General features: G+C 40.8%; 1 protein-coding gene across 1 annotated transcript; it reads right to left on the bottom strand.

Moving 5' to 3' along the window:
• Positions 1 to 772: 772 nt before the first annotated feature.
• Positions 773 to 23,804, bottom strand: LOC139451661 (meiotic recombination protein REC8 homolog). Its single transcript, XM_071232981.1, has 19 exons — positions 23,733 to 23,804; positions 23,333 to 23,425; positions 21,770 to 21,838; positions 19,621 to 19,763; positions 18,653 to 18,725; positions 15,901 to 16,024; positions 14,532 to 14,619; positions 13,729 to 13,811; positions 12,491 to 12,660; positions 11,704 to 11,845; positions 7,792 to 7,947; positions 7,483 to 7,543; positions 6,841 to 6,927; positions 6,276 to 6,370; positions 5,279 to 5,425; positions 4,668 to 4,828; positions 3,343 to 3,522; positions 2,040 to 2,149; positions 773 to 855 (listed from the first exon to the last, which is right to left on the bottom strand). The coding sequence occupies exons 2-19, from the start codon at positions 23,386 to 23,388 to the stop codon at positions 773 to 775; spliced, it is 2,028 nt and encodes a 675-aa protein (XP_071089082.1). The 5' UTR covers positions 23,389 to 23,425; positions 23,733 to 23,804.
• Positions 23,805 to 23,824: the final 20 nt, after the last annotated feature.

Here is a 23,824-nt window from a genome sequence, read left to right as displayed (position 1 = left end):
ATTCATTATCAACACATTCTTTGTAACTTTGCAACGTATCAAAACATAACAGTAACATGTTCATGATTGAATAAATATAAATAACATTGGTGCTCTCAAATTCATTATTATCAACACATTCTTTGTAACAAGATAACACATTAAAAGTTTAAACTTAACAATGTCATGTTCACGATTGTATAAATATCAACAACATTTGGGAATGTAATATAACAGTGGTAACAGTAACAGTCACACGTGAATCTCTGAACAGTTGTGTGTGATACATCTGTACTCTGGCAGTGTTGTAGTCGAGAGCAATGGCAGTAAATAATACAGTTTAATACAACCAAGATGATAATCCATATTAAGTAATAAGACACAAAATGGCAGATACAGTGTCGACTTCACTCCCTCCGTAACACATCAGTCTCAATGTGGCTGATACAGTGCTGACGTCACTCCCTCCGTAACACATCAGTCACAACGTGGCTGATACAATGCTGACGTCACTCCCTCCGTAACACATCAGTCACAACGTGGCTGATACAATGCCAACGTCACTCCCTCCGTAACACATCACAAAAGCTCATAAGGGTTCCCTTTGAGCGTCTGTCTTAGGGACTCAACACGACAAATTTGTGGAGATCTAGGTTACATGCCTCAGAGAAGGTCGTACAAAGTGGCCATGTGTAAATGGTGCAGTTATGGATGTGTACAAGACGGCTGATGTCAAGGTGACATAATACTGCAGCACAGGTGTACATAGGCAGGCGATCAGAGTTGTTGCCCTTTACCAGCTCCTCCCCCTGCGGAGGTAGATGTCGCTGTAGGCTTCCTTCTGTTTGGCTTCCAGCGTCTGGTTCCCACACAGATCTGTGACATAAATCAACAACTACTAGACAGGTTCCCTTTGAGAACTCCGGGTTAGAATCACACCCCACCAACCTATGCTTGTGTTTAGAGGCGACCAAATAGATCAGTGCTCAGACTTGCAGACTTGATTGACAGCATGTAATTGTTACCTGACAATGTGGGTAGCTGCATAATATCAATCACTGGATTGTCTGGTCCAGAGTAGATTATTTTCAGGCCACCATCATATACTAGCTGGAATATTGCTGAGTGTGGCGTGACATGCATACAAACAAAATAAACAAAAGATGGTGAAATGTGGGAAACACAAGCGGACGGTTCGCCGTGAAGGCATTGAACAAGTTGGAAACCATCTTCACGAGGCAGGGGAGTTAACTCGCTATAAAAGTTGTTTCCACCCATGCCAAACTAGGCTGGAATTTCCAGGCTCGATTGTAGTGCCACCAGCGGTTATTACGAGTTATGTCCCTTTCTATGATCCTCCTACTGACGGGGGGCACGGGTGGCCCAGTCGTCTGAGGCGCTGCGATTCACTGTGCAGAGTGGCGTCCCTTGGGCATGCCAGAAACCTATGATTGTGGGTTTGAATCCTGGTTCGCCCCGACTATGTTTCTAGGTTTGTCAGCACCATACCCGTGCTCGTGACCTGCATCACTTCGGGCTTTCCTCCCACATTAAGCTGACACGCTGTGATATAACTGGAATACTGCGGTAAACCCAACTCACTCACTCACTCCTCCTACTGACCAATCAGATTCCATTTCTCATATCACTTGCATTTGCTTCAAACAAAATGGCGGCGCCTAGTCAAGACGATCTGATTGATAATCAAGATCTAAAGTGTATTAAAACGGGTCTTACCTCGCGAAGTGCATCAAATCATGTGAATACCTTGATCAAAAACATGAAAGAATTTGCAAAATATTTGTCAACGCCCAGTTGGCGGTACACATGCTTTGCAAATCCTGCAGTCGACGAAAATCTGAGTTGAAATCCATGTTATTTACGAACCGGATTTCCAATTTGTAATGCGATTTTGATTGGACTATGCATAGACTTGTTAGTCCAGCCAAAATGTATCTCCATAATTGCAGCCTATTTTGGTAAGGGTGGAATCTGGACTTTTATAGTCAGTTAACACCCTTGCCTCGAGAAGATGGTTGGAAACACAAGTGGATACTTACCCAGGACAGCGTTGAACATTTTGGCAGCGTAACTGCGGAAGGTGTTGTGCGTGCCGCAGATGGTGTGGAATCTGGTCCACGTCTTGGTGGCCGTGCGCTGCTCCACGTGTCTGACATGCAAAAGATGATGTGGACATAGGGGTTAATGAGTCACCCTTGAACAACTCAAAACGAGAGGAGTTTAATAACATGGTACTCAGGATCTCTGTGGTTAATGCTACTCTCCAGTTTATCTCCAGAAGATTAGGCTAAAAAAATACAAGAGTTTTCCACCAACCTGGCTATATCCCCTGCCCTTGTTGCAGAATTTATGACATAAGTAAATGTAAACAAACCCTAACCTTTTTTAACCGAGGTGGAATTTGTCATGGAAATTGTATAAAAAAGAAGAGTTTGGAACCTAATTCCCTCTTGTTGCCATGGAAAATTTCTAAATAGCAAAAGGCACCAGTTCAGCATGTACCTGACAAACCTGCAAACTTCATGCAAAAATATTGAACGGTTTATGATTGATGCTCCGCATACGAAACGTGACGGATGGACAGACAGACCCCGTTTCTATATCCTTCGCCAACTTTGTTGGGCGGGGGATAATAAATAGTCTTGGTTCTCAGGCACCGCCTGCATCATCATAAGAACTGCTGCACGTTTCATTTATATTTCCATTTTCAAAAAAGTTAAAAAATCCTAATACTTAAAACGAATGCGATCCAATGAAGCACGCAGATACTTCCCTTTACATCCAAACTGCTTTACTGCACATCTCGTGTTATGGTGATGGAGGCAATAGGAGTGTGTATGGAGACCCTTTCCCAGGTTGATGGTACACAACTGTTTATTTGGTTACATACTAGTTAAAAAAACTTATATGTTTTCTGTTTTACTTGGGGAAGTAACAAAAATGGCGCTTTGCAAAACAAACTGTCTCAATTGACGAGTTGAATGAGAACTTTACACTTTACAAATGGCAAGAAGTGATATTAACTCCATAAATGACCATCTGTCATTATTTTGCCTTGTCCGCGTGGTACCAATGTGAAAAGTATGTCAACAGTTTGTGTACGGGCCAGACACTTGTGATAAAGGGAAACAGTTTAAGGGAAGGTAACTCATGTATGACACTAGTTCCGTCAAAGTGTTATGTTCACTGCAATGAAAATATAACTTTTCTCAACTTCAGAAAACTCAGTCTTTCACACTGAAGTATATCAAACTTCTTACGAAAAATATGCATTGAGAAATACTCTTCAGTCTACAATAACTACATATCAAAGTGTTGGGGGAAACCATCCAGGAAGCACACCTCATCATTTCCTCGGTGTAGTTGGATTCTGAAGATGGAGACCTGACAACAGGGGGCACCACTTCCTGTTCTTCTTGCACCGTCTCCAGGGGCAACAGTCCTGACATCCCGTCTTGCTCCTGCACCAGCTCCGCCAGAATCTCCTCCTCCGCAGTAAGCTGGTCCGATCCTCGCCGAGATCTGAGATACAGAGAACAGCAGAGATATTTGAACTTCAGGAGGCCATAGACTTGAGACACTGCTGGCATCAAAGATCTGAGATACAGACACCAGCTGGCATCAAAGATCTGTGATACAGACACCAGTTGGCATCAAAGATCTGTGATACAGACACCAGCTGGCATCAAAGATCTGTGATACAGACACCAGTTGGCATCAAAGATCTGTGATACAGACACCAGTTGGCATCAAAGATCTGTGATACAGACCCCAGTTGGCATCATAGATCTGTGATACAGACATCAGTTGGCATCAAAGATCTGTGATACAGACACCAGTTGGCATCAAAGATCTGTGATACAGACCCCAGTTGGCATCAAAGATCTGAGATACAGACATCAGTTGGCATCAAAGATCTGTGATACAGACATCAGTTGGCATCAAAGATCTGAGATACAGACATCAGTTGGCATCAAAGATCTGTGATACAGACCCCAGTTGGCATCAAAGATCTGTGATACAGACATCAGTTGGCATCAAAGATCTGAGATACAGACATCAGTTGGCATCAAAGATCTGTGATACAGACCCCAGTTGGCATCAAAGATCTGAGATACAGACATCAGTTGGCATCAAAGATCTGTGATACAGACCCCAGTTGGCATCAAAGATCTGAGATACAGACATCAGTTGGCATCAAAGATCTGAGATACAGACATCAGTTGGCATCAAAGATCTGTGATACAGACCCCAGTTGGCATCAAAGATCTGAGATACAGACACCAGCTGGCATCAAAGATCTGAGATACAGACATCAGTTGGCATCAAAGATCTGAGATACAGACACAAGCTGGCATCAAAGATCTGAGATACAGACCCGAGGTGGCATCAAAGATCTGTGATACAGACCCCAGCTGGCATCAAAGATCTGAGATACAGACACCAGTTGGCATCAAAGATCTGAGATACAGACACCAGTTTGCAACAAAGATATGATAGTCATGATTTGGCATAAGAAAATATTAAATTTCAGGCAAAAGATTTTAGGGACATTATGTTACTAGTACTGTTTAGTCAGTAGCTTTGAATAATTTGGATTATTAGGACATAACCTTCAGGTGTGACCTGTACATCAGTGTATGTGTAGTGGCTTCATCGTCACGTACCTGGGCCGACTCGGGAGGCTGTCCTCCATGCTCCTCTCCCTGCTCCGCTCCAGGCTGTGGGTGCTGCGGTCAATCTCAATGGACACGTCCCTCTGTCGACTTCTCTCCAGCGACAGCACAGAGTCACCGCGCGCCACCTCCATAGAATCTCCTTCCTCCATCTGGAGATAAGAACTATTGTAGCGATGTTGTCAGGGGGCAATTCACAACAGCAGTGAAACGGATATTATTGGGGTGCAACACACCAGGAATGTACCTATGTTATTACGGTGCAACACACAAGCAATGTACCGATGTTATTGGGGTGAAACAAACCATCATTGTATGATGTTATTTGCGTGCAACGCACCAGCAATGTACGATGATATTTGCATGCCACACCCCAGCAATTTCACTAATGTCATCAGGGGAAAACTAACAAATGCAATTGAAACTGCAATAATATTCCATAATCCTGACTGCCAAAGACTAATCATCAAAACTTTCAACCATCAGACTGGCATCAATACAGTTCTCATACAGGTTGCCAAGTAAGTGCTATAACACTACATTAAACCCCAATCACCACACCTCCCTTTGATTACATGGACCCACTGGCAACAACAGGCTACCTTCTCTGCCGATGGCTGGTCTGCCAGACGCTTGGACCGACGTGTGCGGGAACTCTTGTCAGAGTCAGTCGAGTGTACTGCAGCGGCAGGAGGACTCTGTTTGAGGTCAAGGTCACTTCCTGAAAGACCTGCCTCTGCTGGTGGAAGCTTGGAACATGAGAAGTTTTTGGTCAACTGGCAATATGTTCACATGAAAGAGTGGAATATGAACAAACATCTAATCAAACTTTACCCAAATATTTATCTAAAAATATAAACAGTCCATGGCAGGCAAATTGGCTAAAAATCATCATTTTGTTCAAAATTGGGACTTATTTTTAAGTTTCTATTTTCCTACTTTCAAATGTATTTTAACATTGCATTAACTGAAAAACTAAGCATAAATGTCTCTTCGACCTATTGTCCAGGATATACAATTTACTTCTAAAAAAACATAACATTATTTATAACTATATTAATGTGAATTTGGAAATGTTTAATTCCAGTTGTGGAATTTTTACTGACATTAGCTGCAGACTAGAAGCCGAATATTGGCCTTCGAGCAGGTCTAGATAAATCTGTTTTAACGCATATTTAAGAATCAGTTTCTTGGCCTTACATAGTTTGGGCTGCAATCAAGGTAACTACTATCAAGGACATGGTAACTACTGTCATGGTGGCTACAGATATGGTAACTATCCGGTACTGACATGGTAACTACCCGGTAACTGTTGTCATGGATACTACTGTCATGGTGGCTACAGACATGGTAACTACTGTCATGGTAACTACAGACATGGTAACTACTGTCATAGTAACTGCTGTCATGGTAACTATTGTCACGGTAACTGTTGTCATGGTAACTGCTGTCATAGTAACTACAGACATGGTAACTACTGTCATGGTAAGTGCTGTCATGATAACTACTGTCATGGTAACTGCTGTAATGGATACTACTGTCATGGTAACTGCTGTAATGGATACTACGGTCATGGTAACTACTGTCATGGTCACTTACCAGCACTTGTCTTGGTGACTCCATGTCCAGAATGGGGGACAGTCTACGTCTTGTCTGCTGACTCTCTGGAAACTCATCTGGGCTTTTCATTAACTCTGGAAAAGTTTAACAATAAAGATATAGATGCTGTCCTCTAACTATCACTGAATGCAAACTAGACCTGGTGGGCGATGTAAATCTTATTGCATCCACAGTAAAAAACCCTGTTGCATCAACCAGGTACTATGTACATCATGTACATCATCCATGAGGAAAATAAAGAATGATTGCATCCCTGGATTATGTGTAACTCTTACATGCATCTCATCGGCCACCCGTGAAGATGTGGTAGAATAGGTCTTCAACAACCCATGCTTGCCGTAAAACGCAACTATGCTTGTCATAAATGGCGAGTAACAGGATTGGGTGGTCAGACTCGCTGACTTGGTTGATGCATATCATCGTATCCCAATTGCGTAGATCGATGCTCATAATATGAATTATTATTTACAGACCGCCGTCATATAGCTGGAATATTGTTGGGTGCGGCGTTAAACAACAAACAAACAAACAAACAGCATCTCACCAGCCACAGTCCAGGGCGTGTCATCAATCTCCTCCCCCATGACAGCATTCCGCGTCCACAGCCTCAGCAGCGTGGGGTGGCACAGCTCTGACAACAAGAAACATGCTCCACCTTACCACCTGCATCAGACTACACAGATACCTGATATACTCGCCTCAATATTGTGGCTCCTATGATGGTACGAGACGTTCTGTTCACATTACCAGTATATGCCAATGTACACAGCCAAACTTTTTACTTCGGGTAATCTGCTATACTGAACCAGCACCAGTAAATAAGGCAGGAATCTCACAGAGCGAAGCCTGTCTTACTATGATGGTAGAAATGGTCCCTGATTCTAGGTACTGAAGCATCACTCTGAGAACTAACAGGCCATATAAATAAAGATATATCTTGAGTCTCTGATATCAGCGTTACTGACAAAGAGTAAGTGAGTATGGTTTTACGCCGCTTTTAGCAATATTCCAGCAATATCACGGCGGGGGACACCAGAAATAGGCTTCACACATTGTACCCAGGTCGGGAATCGAACCCGGGTCTTCAGCGTGACGAGCGAACGCTTTAACCACTAGGCTACCCGACCGCCCCTACACACAAAGAGAAACACATACATAATAATAATGTTCTTTGACAAGCCTGTACCTTTTTTGCAAGGTCTTGAAAACAGTTCCTCAGGAAGGGAGGGTCTTGTGGATGGAAGAACCTGAAGCATAAAGAACCCAAATACAATTAGTTGTCGATACCTAAATGAAAAGAACCTTATTAAAAAAGATCCTGAAACAGAATTGCATGAATCAAACTTATTTAGTACATCAGGTGAAAATGTGATTGTGTGTAGCGTCTTCAAATGTTTTGGTTAGGTTTTCCCCAGTTTCTCAGCATATTAGTTTGTTTGCATAGAATCAGTATAAATGGCTTAAAGTAGATAAGAAAAGTGGTGATGGTCCTCACGTTTGTGCGACAGATGTCTTTGCTGGTCACCATGTTGTGCTTCAGTTGTTTCTTGCTTATCTGGGTCTCGATGTCGATAAACTTCAGGCGGCGCTTACGTCGTCGAGTCACAGAAGTGGGTGCGACAGGTTCCAGCTCCATTGCCAGACTTGGGCGCTGGACATAGATCAGTACATTGATATATCGATAGACAGTATAGAGCAGCTACATGTTCATACTGAATGTATGCAGCAGTAGAAACTAACATTGTTAGTCTACTAGTCCTTATAATGATAACATACCGGTATAGCAAACCCTTCAAAAAGGGGAAACTTAATCAAGTCCTTATGATACATTAACTATTGGACAGTTTGACAAGGACTTCAGGACTAGTGCCAATTTCTATCGCTGTGTCTGGATACATCAGTATACATATACTCTGTAAAAAAGGAAGCGCAAAAGGTATTTTAGATGTATATTTTATATCATATCAGTAATGGTAATCAATTGTTCAAAATTGGCAAACATCATTGTCATTGACCCAAGTTCCATATGGCACAGTAGATTTTCAAGGTGAAGGTCATCTGTTCTCAACACCGTGTATGGCCACTATTAGAGTCCCAAACTGACTAGCATCGTTGTCCCATGGAAGCAGTCAGATCCCGAATTGTGGCCTGGGGAATGTTCACCCACTCTGCTGGCACTGTATGTGCCGACTGACAAAGGTTGTCTTGTTGGAAAATTACGTTCACCTGTTGCATAATGGGAAGGATGTGTGGCCAAAGTAGCTCATCTGTGTAATGTTGTGCCATTAAATTCTCCAGAATGTGTGCCATGTATGTTCTACAAGTGGAGGAGATGGCTGCCCACACGATCCCACTACCACCACCAAATCTGTCCACTTCCTGTATGCAGTTTCACGCATAACGTTCCCTGCGACGCCTGTAAACATGGTGAAAGTCTACCATCCGAAGCATAAATGTGACTTGACACTAAACCAAACTTGTCTCCATCACTGTTGTGGCCATACTCTGTGACCTTGACACCAATGCCATTGCAGCCGACGATGCGGGTCCTCAACTGTGGGCTGATAACCTACGCAATCCTGGTATTGCCGTAGTTGTAGAGGTGGCCATGGTGGTTCTTTCACATAAGTGACGTAGCCGTATAATTCTGCTCTAGTAGTGTTATGTGGTCGACCGGATCTGGGAAGGTCCCGTGTTGTCCTGTGTGTCTGATAACAGGTTCACAGTCTTGAAATGGTGCTTCTGTCAGTTGTGGCATGTTTTCGCTGTTCACTTGCCATAAGATTGTGATTTGCGCTTGGGGGGGGCAGAAAATAACAAAGAAACATAGCAGGCATATTCAGTGCTTGTCTGTTTGCTGTTAGCTCTTAGCAATATTACTGCTATATGACGAGTCTGTATATAATCACATCTGAACCAGACAGTTAGTATGTGGCGTGCAATTCAACAAAACCACCGAGCCAGACCACCCGATCCATTTAGCATGGGTTGCTGGGGACCTACATTCTTACCCTGAATCCCTGTGGGTGGACATACAGACTTAGAAATTTGGTTCTTTTTTACAACTTGTTCAAAGGACTCATGTATAGCTTCCACCTACTGTCTAGTCCTGCTTGAATAAAGCCAAAATGTTTACATTTTCTGTCAGTTTCAATCAATTCCACTATGTAGTAAATAAGCAGGAGAACTGGTTTAGAATTAGAGCTCCAGGTAACTTTTTGAGCAATTGAGTTTTTACTCAAAGGTTTTTATTTTAATTGGGTTAAAACATTTTTCATTGGGTAACCAATATTTTTTCACTCATCTATTCAACACTCTGTTGGGTTTTTCCCAAAATGAGTAAACATTATGATATTTCAAAAAACATAAAATAATGTTTTAGATGTAAATAAGGGTTCTAACTATAGGCTTGACTCGGAAAGTAAACTAGCTTGTAACTGTGTTTCAGAAATTAGCTCCATTGTACGCATGCAGAAAAAGCTTCATTGGGTAATTACGCATGCTGTTTTTATACATTTGAGTTTTTGATTTAATGCATGTGTTTCTGTACGCAAGTTAATTGAAAGTAATTGGGTTTTTATTTGGGGGTACTTGTGGGGGGTATTTTACACAAATACGCAGCTTATCTGTAGCTCTGGAATTGTAGTCCTTAAATGGCACTACAGTCCGTTTGGCTCCAATGAGAATGATGAATTAGCAAAATATCTCAAAATCGGGAATAGCTGAGTTTCACATCAGCTGTGTGGCGCATCTTGTCAGTCAACAACGACATATACTATGTAGCACGTGCAGTACATGTTTCCATTGTTCCTCCTACCGTTGTGCCCCCCTCCCCTCTCCGTTCAAGATGTCAACATGTACACAACATAATAGTTTCCTTAACAACTTTTTCCAGTGAGGGGTATAAAAATAACAAACAGCATATAGTGTTGGGTACAGGGTATTCATTGCCATGTACCATACTGACATTTAATAGACTATTCCAGATTTTTAGTTATTTTGCAATTCAGCGTTCTCATTTTGGGTTCATGGAGGCAATGAGGACGACCACCACTGGCATTTTACTTGTCCTCAGCACAATTTAGCAGTCACAGGCTACCGGACTAGCATGAATTCCCAAGGCTGATACATATTGAACAATTAAAAAAACAGGGATATATCAGTACAGTTCATTTTATATTTTTATGAAAGTACTTCAAGCAGGCTTTTGTCATAACTCGGATCGGTCACAAATTTAGGGGATCCCTAGATTTACGTACTCTAGAGGAAAACCAGAAGGACCCCATGACCCACCTTCATTTCAAAAGCTGTGAAGTGAGAGAGAGATTCTGTTGGGTTTACACTGCTCTCAACAGTATTTCATGTTGTGGCCTGGCAAGGGGAGGCAACTCCGCACTGCGCAACCATGTTCCCCAGAGTGAGTTATAGGGAATCTCCATGGTCCATCATTGATGAAAGTGATGTGCAATCTTTTCTCAAGACATGGGACGAGAATTATTCAAAAGAGGTCTACAATCACAAGTGTACCGTTCAACATTTGGCTTAATAATATAAAAGTATTGGTTCTCAGGCAATGTCTTTTGAAAAAAATAGTCCTGTTTTTTCTTCTTCTTTAAACTAGTATGTAACCAAAGGTGTACCATCAACCTGGGAAAGGGCCTCCCAACATAAACAAGCATACAAACTTCAATCGCGACCATTACCGAAACACAAATGTGCAGTGAATCAGTGCGCACGTAAAGAGAAGTAACTGCTCACTGTATTGGATCACATTGTTTAAAAGTATTGTGTTTTTTTTTAAAAGGATATAAGACCGGATGTACAGCAGACTTTCTGATGATACGGGTGGTGCCTGAGAACCAATTACTATTTTTATTATCCTTATTTCCAGTAGATTTAGCAATTACAGATTTCTAGTATTTCTTGTGACCAGAAATATGCTGGGATTTAACTAGGATTCTAAACTAAATGCCCTTGGCAGGCAAATAGGCATTTCTTTTTATTATTTTGGTCAAAATTGGGATTTTTTTTCAAACTTTATTGGTCCTGTTATCAATGATACACAAGTTATCTCTGTAAAGCTATAGCATTAGTTAAAACTATATTAACAAGAATTGGGAATTTTAAAATTCAAATTTGGGAATTTTTACTGATATTTACTGCAGACTTGGGTCTATGAGCATGTCTAGATAAACCCTTGAAATGTACTGTATTTGGGCTCCTGGTTCGTGAGTAAAAAACTTTACAGTCAGGGGAGAACCTCTATCGTCTGATCCATCTGACAACGTGACAGGCATGTCAATAACCAGCTGGTGGTCGACATGCAGAGCAGATAGAAAATTCTTAATTAAGGTCAATTATACCCAAAGATTAAAGCTATCCCTGATAAAGTGTCAACAACACTGACCACACGATGCCTCTTTCGACTTGGTTCTTCTGGTTGAATCGGTGTCACCCCCGGGGATGCTGGGAGTTTTCGGCGTGGAGGCACACCTTCGTCATCCACCTTCTTTCCGTGTGGTGTTTCTATCACTGGATGCAAAACCTCCCTGGAAGAAGAGTGTGTGAAATGTTGGTATTGCTGCTGGCATTTTTATAACAGCTTAGAATGTCGCCTGTAAATAACAAAGTTTTGATTGGGCCAACCTCGGACTGACAGATGGGCTACGATCTCTGCCATCAGATGTGATGAAGCATTCAGAAATCACAGTCTGACCCCACAACCTTCATTGTAGAGGATCATACAACAAGCTGGGAACTGTGGACCATTCTGACCCGTGAAGATCCGAGGTAGAATAGGTCTTCAGCAACCCATGCTTGCCGTAAAAGACGACTATGCTTGTCGTAAGAGGCGACTAATGGGATCGGATGGTCAGGCTCGCTGACTTGGTTGATGCATGTCATTGTCCCAATTGTGTGGATCGATGCTCATGATGTCAGTCACTGGATTGTCTGGTTCAGATTTGATTATTTGTCAGTTTTATTGAGTTCCAATATGTAGCAAAAATTGAAGTATTGACAACTGGTTCAGAATTATAGCCCACCTAGTCCTACTAGTCAGTGAGGAATACCGTCACTGGATTTTTAGTTCTCAGGGTAGTTTAGTAGTCTCGAGTCTGCAGACTAGCGTGAGTTTCTAAGGCTGTACTGAGATCACCATCTACATGCGTATCTCCTCCCCAGCTGTAACTCACTCTTCCTCCATTATAACTGGCATGATGTCTGACATGCTGGATGTTGATCGTGACCGCGTCTTCAGCGGGGAGACGAGGTCGGCGATCTCGATGGGGATCTCCTCAACCTTGTCTTCCATCATCTCGATCTCCTTCCCATCAAACCCAGGCAGCTCCTTCTCGTCAGGGACCTACACAAGAAACATATCATACTTGATACTATCATCCTCAACATCAGAGTCCTCAACATCAACATCTTCAAAACCATCATCCTCAACATCAAAATCAACATCCTCAACACTGACATCAAGTTCTCAATGTACACATTGATATTTTATATTCCAGGTGTTATGGGTATCGGACGCTTTAGAAACAATCATAGTTTTCTCACTAATCAGAAGAACAAATGCAAAACATCTCAAGCCATCATCTGAGTATTTACAATGTCTGTGTGATGCCACTACAATTGTTATAGAGCGAGTAATCACAATAAACCTGGCCGTCCAAAAAAGTATGATGTCCGAAAACCTATGTTCTGACGATACTAAAGCAACGTACTAATATCTTTTTGCTTTGTAAGAGGTGGCACACCTTATAAATAAAAACCTAGTATCTTTGCTCCTTGGGGCAACAGAATAGAATGAATGCGAAAGATCAAAAACTTATATCTAAAAAATATTTTCCAAAGAGAGGAAAAGAAATATGCAAGGTTATGAAATAACATGAAATAATAGCAGCATCCATGTGAGGACGAAGCTGTATGTTCATCTCGCCAGAGACGAGGGATAATGCTGCATTTCTGCACCATCATTTCAACTTTTCCTTGACCACTGTTAGTGTTATGCCACAAAGTAGGCAAAACAATAATCAAAATAGACTACTAAGAAAGCACACGACAGCACAGAAGGGCAAAGTGTATAACATTATTACCCCACCAACATCAGTGTGCATTCAAACTCAGCTCCCTGGGGAGTATACTACCCAGTTCCCTGCATCATTGAGATGTGTTTCTTTCACTCAGCTATATTCCAGTTATATAACGGAGGTTTGTAAACAATCAAATCTGGACCAGACAAACCAGTGATTGACGTCATGAGCATCGATCTATGCAATTGAGATACGATGACATGCATCAACCAAGTCAGTATGAATGACCGACCATCTGATCCTGTTAGTCACCTCTTACGAAAAGCATGGGTTGCTGAAGACCTATTCTTACCTGGATCTTCACGGGAGGACATATTTGTGTTTGGCTTTACCTGTATCCGTTCCGAGGTGAGTGACTCGTCCTCCTTGAGACGAATGTCCTCCGGTTTTGACACGGTGTGAGGACTTTTCAGTGCTGTAAGGAGAACTACAAAATGTGGAAATATTCTCATCAACTGTAGCAAGGCTTAGTAAGGATAAGATTTATGGATGAACAACTTCTTTATTACAATTAGGAGCGACGTTTTGATGTAGGTTCTAACACCGTTATCAAGCAAGTGATGTGTGATGGGAGGCGATTGGTTTAGTTCTACAACATACATTCCTACTTGAATATGGCTTACAATCAAATCATAGACACTGATAATCATAGCAACTGATTGGGCCAAAGTTATAGGTTGTTTGGAAGTTTTCTAAAACGTAGTGCCATACCATATTCAGGAATTGCAACTGAGAGTTTAACATGGTCAATGTTGGAGGTAAGATCAAAGTGTTGCATGTCTTAGATGTTGACTACTTTGGTGAAACTCGTGATTAAGGGCATAACGCTGACCGAGAAACATAATCAGGGCGAATCAGGGATTCAAACCCACAATCATAAGTTTCTGGATGGCCAAGGGGACACAACTCTGCATTGTGAAGTGATACAGGTGCCTAATTCAGACTTGAGAACTCAGCATTAGAAATTGGCACTGGTCCTGTAGTCCTTGCCAAAATGCCCAATAGGTAAGGTGTCATAAGGACAAGTAGAAATTTGCCATTTTTAAGGGTTTTGCTATATGTTATCATTATAAGGACTAGTGGACTAGAAATGTTAGTTTCTACTGCTGGAACTATGATAAACAAGTGACTTTACCGTCTTCCAACATCTCCTGCATTGACAGTGGAAGGGGAGACAACTGCAGCTCCTTGGTTGGACTCACGTTGATGCTTTGCCACATGTCCTGTCAACACATGTCGGACTCCATGTATTATTATTACATGTGGATTTCAAAACTGTTCACATTTTTATTGTGACAGCAAACAAAAAACAAATCATATTTCAGGGTTCATACAGATTTTGGGTCTCTAAATTCAAGTACTGTTTGAGTACTTTTCAAGGCAACTCATTTGTTTCCAAAGACAACTTTTAATCATTCAAAAGCTCACTTTCTGCCATGCTTTTGACACAAGTATTGTGACCTACAATACACTTGAATAGAGTCGATAGTCTAACATTCTTGACTTTGTTTCGTTTTTTAGGAGAGCGAGGCTCAAGTGCTGCTCATGATAATGTGATAATTAAACTATATTCAGTTACACAATGCGCAAAGAATTTAACATTCCTAGCCAATAATAGATAGAAGACAGTTTTTCTTTTTAAATGATGTGAGTGACAAGAAGTGAACAACGAACTGAAACAAGATTAATAATAATTTTCAGTAGCTATTTTGTCATACTTGACAGAATGTATTTACATTCCAGCACTTCAATGGTAAAATGGCAGAATTAAGCACTTTTCATCAAATATTGTTAAATTAAAGATCTTTTCAAATCCTTGCAAACCCTGCCTATCTTAATGTTGAGACCTAGTTCACTACTGTGTACTTACTATATCAGCCGGACCGTGGCATAGCAGGCTAAACTGGCGATGGTTTGGTTGAAAACTTGGAACAGAACTTGGAATAAAACATGAAACAGTGGCAAACAAACAGAAAGAGACACCACTACTTTAAAAAAAACATTGCAATATGTGGGAAGACACCTAAACATAATGGTACACAATATCTAACTTTTGAAATGGTGAATATCGTACCGACGTTTTCAAGAAATATATATTGTTGCGTTTGCTTGAATATAATTCTTCCACTTGAACAGGGAGTGGTGTGAGTGTGTGTGAGTGTGAGTGAGTGTGAGTGTGAGTGTGAGTGTGCGTGTGCGTGTCGGGGGCAAGAGGCTTGAATAATGGCAAAAAATGACAAGCATTTTAGGAGGGTCTGTAATGATAGACAGACTTTTGGTTGGTAATAATTGTTTGGACCTTAGTCCACAAACATTGTCTGGCCCACCTTGTGATAAATAATCAATAAAAAAACATCAACTCTTGCAGAACCATGTAACCTCATCATGCACGGAGAACAAAATAGACGCAGACAATGCAGGGAGATTATGAAATGAAAACCTGAACATGTCTGAATTGCAACAAGGGGTTCCAACAAAGCAAAATGTCAAAATGAGACGTGTACCTGTTCCATGAAGCTCGCATCCTCACTAGGCATCTCCCACATCCCGAAGGTGTAGTTGTAGTCAGCGCTCAAGGGGTCGACGGTGCCCACAAGGTCAGGCAGATTCTGACGGGCGGCATCCAACCTGCATGAGACGTTGGCAAGGTATGATGCAGACCATCATCCCTAGGCAAGGGAGTATTAAAGTCCAGTTTCCACCCTTGCTGAACTAGGCTGGAATTCCATTGTCCCATTTTGGCTGGACTAACAAGTCTATGCATAGTCCAATCAAAATCGTGCAACCTACTGGTAAACCTGGATAAGTGGAACCGACTAGGTAGTCAAGTAGGCGGTGCACGGAATTTGGACAACCGTATTTGGCTTGTTGCAAGTAGAGAGGGTGTATGCATGTTGTGCATGTGCAAGTCATTACAATGAAATTGACTTCGCTCCTATGAACACACGTGTTGCTCATAAGTCTATTGAGAGGTCAATGTGACAAGCATCTTCCCGAGGCAAGAGAGTTAACTGACAACAAAAGTCCAGTTTCCACCCTTGCCGAACTAGGCTGGAATTCCTGGGCTTGATCGTAGCGCCACCAATGGCTATTACGAGTTATGTCCTTTCTATGCCTCTCCTATTGACCAATCAGATTCCACCTCTCGTATCACTTGCATTTGTTTCAAACAAAACGGTGGCGCCCAGTCAAGACGATCTGATCGATAATCAAGATCTATATTGTGATAAAACGAGTCTTACGTCTCAAATCACGTGAGCACCTTGCTTAAAAACATGAAAAGATTTAGAAAATATCTGTTGACAACGAGTTAGCGGTGCACATGCTTTGCAAATCCTGCATGACCGAAATCTGCATGACACTCTGCGAACCGGATTTCGATTTCGGTGTGCGATTTTGATTGGACTATGCATAGACTCATTAGTCCAGCCAAAATCTAACTCCATAATACCAGCCTAATTCGGCAAGGGTGGAAACTGGACTTTTATAATCAGTTAACTCACTTGCCTCGGGAATATGTGTGACAAGTCGATACCAGAATTCTCAAAAAGTCGTTGGATAGAAGTTAATGAAAAATCAACAGCATGCTGAAACCCCATGAACAATCACATGGAATTAATTAAGGAGAGTATGTCATTGAATCAACTATCACTATGTTAAGGTCTCAACCTTCACAATCATTGATGAATGACATGGCACTATTCATTATTGCTCTCTGGGGTAAAAAACAACTATTCCATATTTACAGCAAATGAATTCCCTTGATTGCCACGATACTTTTCAGTTGTCATTATGCACATTTTCTGTCAATGTTTTCCCAGTCATCGGGTATCTCACATCAGCACATACTATTATGTGCAATTCTACCATGAATTTGGAAATTACTTGATTATGATAGGTCAATCAGAGGCTATTACATCACAATAAACACCCTCCCCGGTAGGCATATTTAAATAATTATATCTACAAATACAGGCTACAAAATGCAAAGTTGGGGTTACTACCATATTCTACACAGAGAATGTATTTTAGTTTTGGGGACAACAGAGAGCTTGGAATTTAGCGCTGTAACTATATACGACTGTGATGTCATTTATTTGCGTCACAGTGACGTCATAATGATGACATGCATTGTAGAACAAAAGCCTTGCAATCTTCATGATAGCTTACCAAGTTGCCGTGCTTATATGCTTTCAATGCCTGTCATATGTTTAAGTGAAGTATTACGGTGTAAACAAACTGTTTGAGCATATACAGCGCTTTGTTTACAGGCTGTTGTCGGTGATTCCTAAATTCAAATCCACAACCCACTCAAATCACTGGACTCAACCCATGCCACTTCACTCAATATATTTGTTAACACCAAAGAGTTCGCGTTTTGTTTAGACATGGTAGAATGGAGATAAACATACTGTGTTTTCAATGTAGAGCTGGGGTACCTGTAGATTAAACAGGTAACCTAGCTCTACATTGAAAACACAGTATGTTTATCTCCTAATTGAACTCGCCACTAGAACTCGTTAATCAAGACAGGACATGCACATATCCATCATACTATTTGTCGCGACACCACCCCTTTCTTCACAATGGTATGCGCCAGTGGGCGGACCTCATGCATAGTCGTACTGGGTTAATGGTTGCGTCACTACTCAACTTATCCTGGCTTACCAGTAGTTCTGTGTTAGGTAGGCACAGTTTGCTGACAATTTGTGTAACAACATTGGAGCCTGTACCATCTTCGGCGGTGACCCGACCTATCTCATTTGAATATGCACTAGTGGAATCACCTGCTTTTGATTTCCTGTCTGACAGTTGAAGTTCAGCTCGTGTAGATAACAAACGATAGTATTCAATCCAACTGCAATCATCCCATACTATATCCATGGATGAAAATGAATATTTCCTTTTCTAGCTGAAACATCTCTTCAGGAAGCGTTGCAGTCCATAATTTGGGGGTGTTTAGGGGAAAGCCATGAGATCTTAACAGATTTGCGGAAATTCACGGAAGATTCTCACCCGTGTATATCATGGAATTCTCATTGGCAGATTTGTTCTTGTTCTTTTAGTTCAAAGGCATGCATACATTTCATGATTCACGGTATCACTTCAGAGATTGAACTTGGCAACAGACTGCTTGCCCAATGTTAAAAGTATTTATAAACATTAAAATATATTTCAAAAACTATAGTCCTAATTTGTACACAGTTGACAGCTCAAGTTTTTCTACTACAACAGCTGTGTTCGTGACTGACTTACTTGAGGTCAATGTCACAGGTGGATGTCTTCAGGCCTGACATTCGCAGTCGTGCCCATAATGTTGACGTGTCATCTGGAAAATAGGACAATGCTGACTTCAATATCAGTTATTATCAGGCTGTGGGTTCAGTTACCTAACAGCTGGAATTGGCATGTAATTGTAAACATATCCCTCCATTCATGGCAAATGTTTTCTCTTGGATACAAAGGACTGGATTCAGCTTGAAAAATATCAGGAGCCATTTAAAATATTTTTATGGGCAAGATTCCAGTCTTCAAAGTCTCCTGCTCAAAGATTACATAGAGATAGAGTGATGAGAAGTTTGTCTCACAGTAGAGATAGAGAAGATTGTCTCACCATAAAGAAAGAGAAGCTTGTCTCACCACAGAGATAGAGAAGATTATCACAGTTGAGATAGAAAAGTTTGTCTCACCATAGAGAAGATTGTCTCACAGTAGAGACAGAGAAGATTGTCTCACAGTAGAGATAGAGAGGTTTGTCTCACAGTAGAGATAGAGAAGATTGTCTCACCAAAGAGATAGAGAAGTTTGTCTCACCATAGAGAGAGAGAAGCTTGTCTCACCACAGAGATAGAGAAGATTGTCTCACAGTTGAGATAGAGAAGTTTGTCTCACCATAGAGAAGATTGTCTAACCACAGAGATAGAGAAGATTGTCTCACCAAAGAGATAGAGAAGTTTGTCTCACAGTAGAGATAGAGAAGATTGTCTCACAGTAGAGATAGAGAGGTTTGTCTCACAGTAGAGATAGAGAAGATTGTCTCACCATAGAGATAGAGACGATTGTCTCACAGTAGAGACAGAGAAGTTTGTCTCACAGTAGAGATAGAGAAGATTGTCTCACGGTAGAGATAGAGAAGTTTGTCTCACGGTAGAGATAGGGAAGTTTGTCTCACAGTAGAGATAGAGAAGATTGTCTCACGGTAGAGATAGAGAAGTTTGTCTCACCATAGAGAAACTGGTGCTGTTTCCTGAACACCTTCACTGTGCCGTACATGAGCTGGGCCGACAAGTACAGGGAGAACCGCGGTCGAGTCCGTCCTCGCGTTGTAGATGGCACACGCAGCAGGATGTAGTCAATGATGTCATCACTGAAAGGCACATTATGAAAGTTAAAATATTGTTATGAGAACAACTTGGACAAATGAAATTTAATAAACTTCATCAATCAGTTCCGTTCTGCAAGCGACTAAATCAGTGATGAAAGGAAGTCTTAAAGATAAAACTGTGTGAGTGAGTTGGGTTTAACGCCGCTTTTAACAGTATTCCAGTTATATCACGGCGTATCAGCTTAATGTGGGAGGAAAGCACGAAGTGATGCAGGTCTCAGACATTTACCACTTCGGTGAAACTCACGAGCACAGGGACATTTGAAAATCAGTGAGAATGTTCGCAAAAAGAGTAAGCACTGGTAGCATTTGCCATTCACACAATTAGAATAAACATAACCTTACGAGAGCCATGTGGCAGCGGCATGTAAACAAACCATTCAAGCACCTCTCCATTCCTTAAAACTAATGGAGACAATTATTTGTTCAGGTTTCAAATTTGTAATTGAGAATTTGTCAAAATATGTTTCGAAGCATAGTCGCCAATTTGAAATTAGTGCAGTAAAGCACAAGAAAGCTGCCTTCTGATTGGTCATTCCATTGGTCGGTCAAAGTTCGCGCAAGGTCGGCCTGACGTGACCCGTAATGGGATTTCCTCAGATCTTTGTTAGGCGGTAGTGATAACTAAGATCTGATTTGAATGAGATTGAGTTAATTTCACACCATACCTTCCTGTGTTGCCATAGCGGAGGTCTATAATTAAATGTCCTCAAATTAAACGATACAGATTCAAACCCCGCTGGTGACATGTTTTCCGACAAAAAAATTGAAATTATTCACTTGTCAAAATATAGGAAAATAGTTTGTCTATTCTAAGTGTAAATTAATTCAAAAGTTGGTTCAACATAATATAACTGACAAACTACACTCCATTCCTGAAAAACAATGGAGCGTTTAAACAACAGAATGACATCACAGGTGTGTTTGGTTGGTCCAGAAATCCAGTTACATGATTGTATTTACTGACTTTGGCGAAACTAAAAATGATTTAATTTTTAATTGTCTGATATCTGTGATCAACAGTCTTATAAATTCTTCTTTTTTTTAAAGACTGATCCAAAGGACTACTGTAAATGTAATCAAGGATTATATCCTACCTAAATATTATCCCGGGGGAAGTTTTACTTTAGAGTAAAGTATCCTACCATAGTACCACACTGGTATGGGATCAAATTCACTAGGGAGAATCATCCTGACACTAGAGAATTTCATCCCAGGTATAAAAAATAGGGTAGGATAATATTCACTCTTACATAAACATTATCACATGTCCTCAGAGTTCACAGGGGGCACGGGTGGCCCAGTCGTCTAAGGTGCCGCGATTCGCTGTGCAGAGTTGCGTCCCTTGGGTACGCCAGAAACCTATGATTGTGGGTACGAATCCCGGTTCACCCCGATTATGTTTCTAGGTTTGTCAGCACCATACCCATGCTCGTGGGTTTCACCGAAGTGGTAAACGTCTGAGACCTGCATCACTTCGGGCTTTCCTCCCACATTAAGCTGACACGCTGCGATATAACTGGAATACGGTTCAAAGCAGCGTTAAACCCAACTCACTCACTCACTTTTAGATTCACACCGACAATCCTGGTGAGGAAGATGGCTAACTTGGGCCAAGACCTTTGACTTGTGATAGATCTGACCTTTACAGCGTTAAACCCAACTAACTCACTCACTCACTCAGAGTTCACAGCTTGTCCAGCTTGAACGAGACAACACTGTTTACTATGTATTACATAGTCTGGCTGTTTTATCAGTTCCAGTTTGTATCAAAACTGAAGCACTGAGAACAGGTTCAGAATTAAAGCCCTCAAATGCTACCATCACTGGATTTTCACTTGTCCTCAGCACATTTTGGTAGTCTTTGGCTAAAGGACTAGCATGAACTTCGAGGGCTTGTACCTGATATCATGATAATAATAATAAAAAACTGATGGGGATAACAGATGTAGAACTCTGTGAGCTCTGACGTGTATCGAAAGTCCTACCATGTTCTCTTGACTCGGACACTCATATACTCTCGACGTGTCAGCTCCGATGATCGAGTTGCAGCCACCCTAAAAAGTAGCAAAAATCATTATGAAACTTAAATGGATAAGTTAGAACTCTACAATAGAGAATGATTCACAGAATCCTCATAACAAAATCATTTTAAAATAGGCATCAGTGATGTTAACCTTCGATAACAATGACATAGAGACTCTTGAACACCTTTTGTTTCAATGTTGGAAAGAAAACCATTCAACAGCTCAAGCTGCACATACAAAATCAGTAAAGCTTATACTTGTTTAGATATTGGGCAGCATTATGGTGAATCACATTTTTATTTTCAAGCACATATAAAGAAAAAGGTCAAATCTCTTCCCCCTGTGTATCTTGTTTGTCTCTATCTAATGTATCAATTTGGCATAATAAATAGGGGCATCTCTCCTGGTAGCGACTATTCACTCTCCTGGTAGCGACTATTCACTCTCCTGGTAGCGACTGTTCACTCTCCACTGGTAGCGACTATTCACTCTCCTGGTAGCGACTATTCACTCTCCTGGTAGCGACTATTCACACTCCACTGGTAGCGACTATTCACTCTCCTAGAAGCTACTATTCACTCTTTCTGTTCATTTCTCCTTTTTGTCTTTCTCTGTAGCCTTTCACCTATGCATTCTATCTTAATGTTTTTAGGTACAATTATTAAGGTTGTTGTATAGGTACATAAATCATATTGCAAAATGTATAAATGTAAGGGTCACCTCAGCCACTCGCGTCCCTCCCAGTTCATGTTAATTTGTGGCTCTGTACTTTGAAGTGAAAAATGTATTTAAAAATAAATAAAGATTAATGATAAGTGTCAATGGATCCTTGTCATAATTTTAAAGTTAAAGGTAAAAAGATTGTTGTTTTAGATTTAAATATAACAGCAGATAATCTCAAGGACCCCCTTAATTTCAAACACAGTGATGGCTATGTGATTTATTACAAACCTGTGTATGTTGAAACTAGAACTAGATAAAAAGTAAATAAAACAGTTATTAACTTCATTATGGAGAAACTGGATGGCTGTTCAAAAGTGTAAACATCAGCTGATATGTCTGCAGTCTACTGACTTCCTGCAAATTGCTGTTTTTCAAAAAGAAGAAAAAAGGACTAGTGCCTACCCTTTTTTGGATCTACTTGAATAGGAAAAAAGAATACTGATTGATTATTGATTGATGACTGACTGACTGATTTTGCCTTATTTAAGCCAAAGAAACTGATTGGATTTGAACTCTTTAACCGTGCAAACAATTTCCCAATTGTAATTTACTGGTTTTGGGATTTTTTTCTGCATTCAGAATTCAAACTTCTGATACGAAACTCACAAGCAAGGATAGAAATGTATTTTGGGTGGAAGGTTTTCCGATATAATCATTATGATGGGGACTAGTGAGTAAAGTGCGTTATTGGTTGCTTCTACCTCTCCAAAATTGGGACCTCAGATATGTGGATGTTTTCTATGGCTACCATACCAAAGACGACAGGACCAGTAACCAAAAGCATCAGATATGACAACTCACCACACAATACCAAATTTTCCACCTCGCTTCTGCAGAATATCATGACTGTAAAACATGATCAGCTCTCAGTGAACCGTTTCTGGATGTGAAAAGCTGGAAAATTAATGTCATAATAAATAAATAAATAAATAAGTAAATAATGCAACTGAATCTGTCACTCTTTTTATGAGGAATGACACAACATACACCCAATTATTGATCTGTTAATATGGTGGCTACAGTATTGTACATATAGCCACATCACTGAACATGTTTATGGTGCCTATATTTACTAATTTAGGCCTACAATGTGTGCAGGCCCTATGTAAATTCGATGATTTGTGCATAGCCCTTAGCATAAGCAAATGCATTACATGGCACAAATATTTACTAACAATTTACTTTTAACGAGCAGACATACATATTAGATGTCACTTCTTGCTGAACAGATTTGGACGGATCGAATTTCCACAGAGATGCAGAGTAATCCAACACATTCGAAATATCAAATTT

Source organism: Haliotis cracherodii, unplaced genomic scaffold (assembly GCF_022045235.1).
Source record: "Haliotis cracherodii isolate W230 unplaced genomic scaffold, xgHalCrac1.p SCAF_9, whole genome shotgun sequence".
Taxonomy (NCBI): Eukaryota; Metazoa; Mollusca; class Gastropoda; order Lepetellida; family Haliotidae; genus Haliotis; species Haliotis cracherodii.
The sequence above is the reverse complement of the archived record's forward strand: the minus strand, read 5'-3'. Positions and strand labels throughout refer to the sequence as shown.

What these genes read in the sequence shown, in the direction of transcription:
- LOC139451661 (XM_071232981.1), bottom strand. Translation starts at nt 23,388, where the DNA reads ATGTTTTACAGTCATGATATTCTGCAGAAGCGAGGTGGAAAATTTGGT. An exon ending in GGAAAATTTGGTATTGTGTG is followed by an intron (nt 21,839 to 23,332) that starts GTGAGTTGTCAT and finishes GCTACTTTTTAG; the next exon opens with GGTGGCTGCAACTCGATCAT. An exon ending in ATGCGAGCTTCATGGAACAG is followed by an intron (nt 14,620 to 15,900) that starts GTACACGTCTCA and finishes ATGTGTTGACAG; the next exon opens with GACATGTGGCAAAGCATCAA.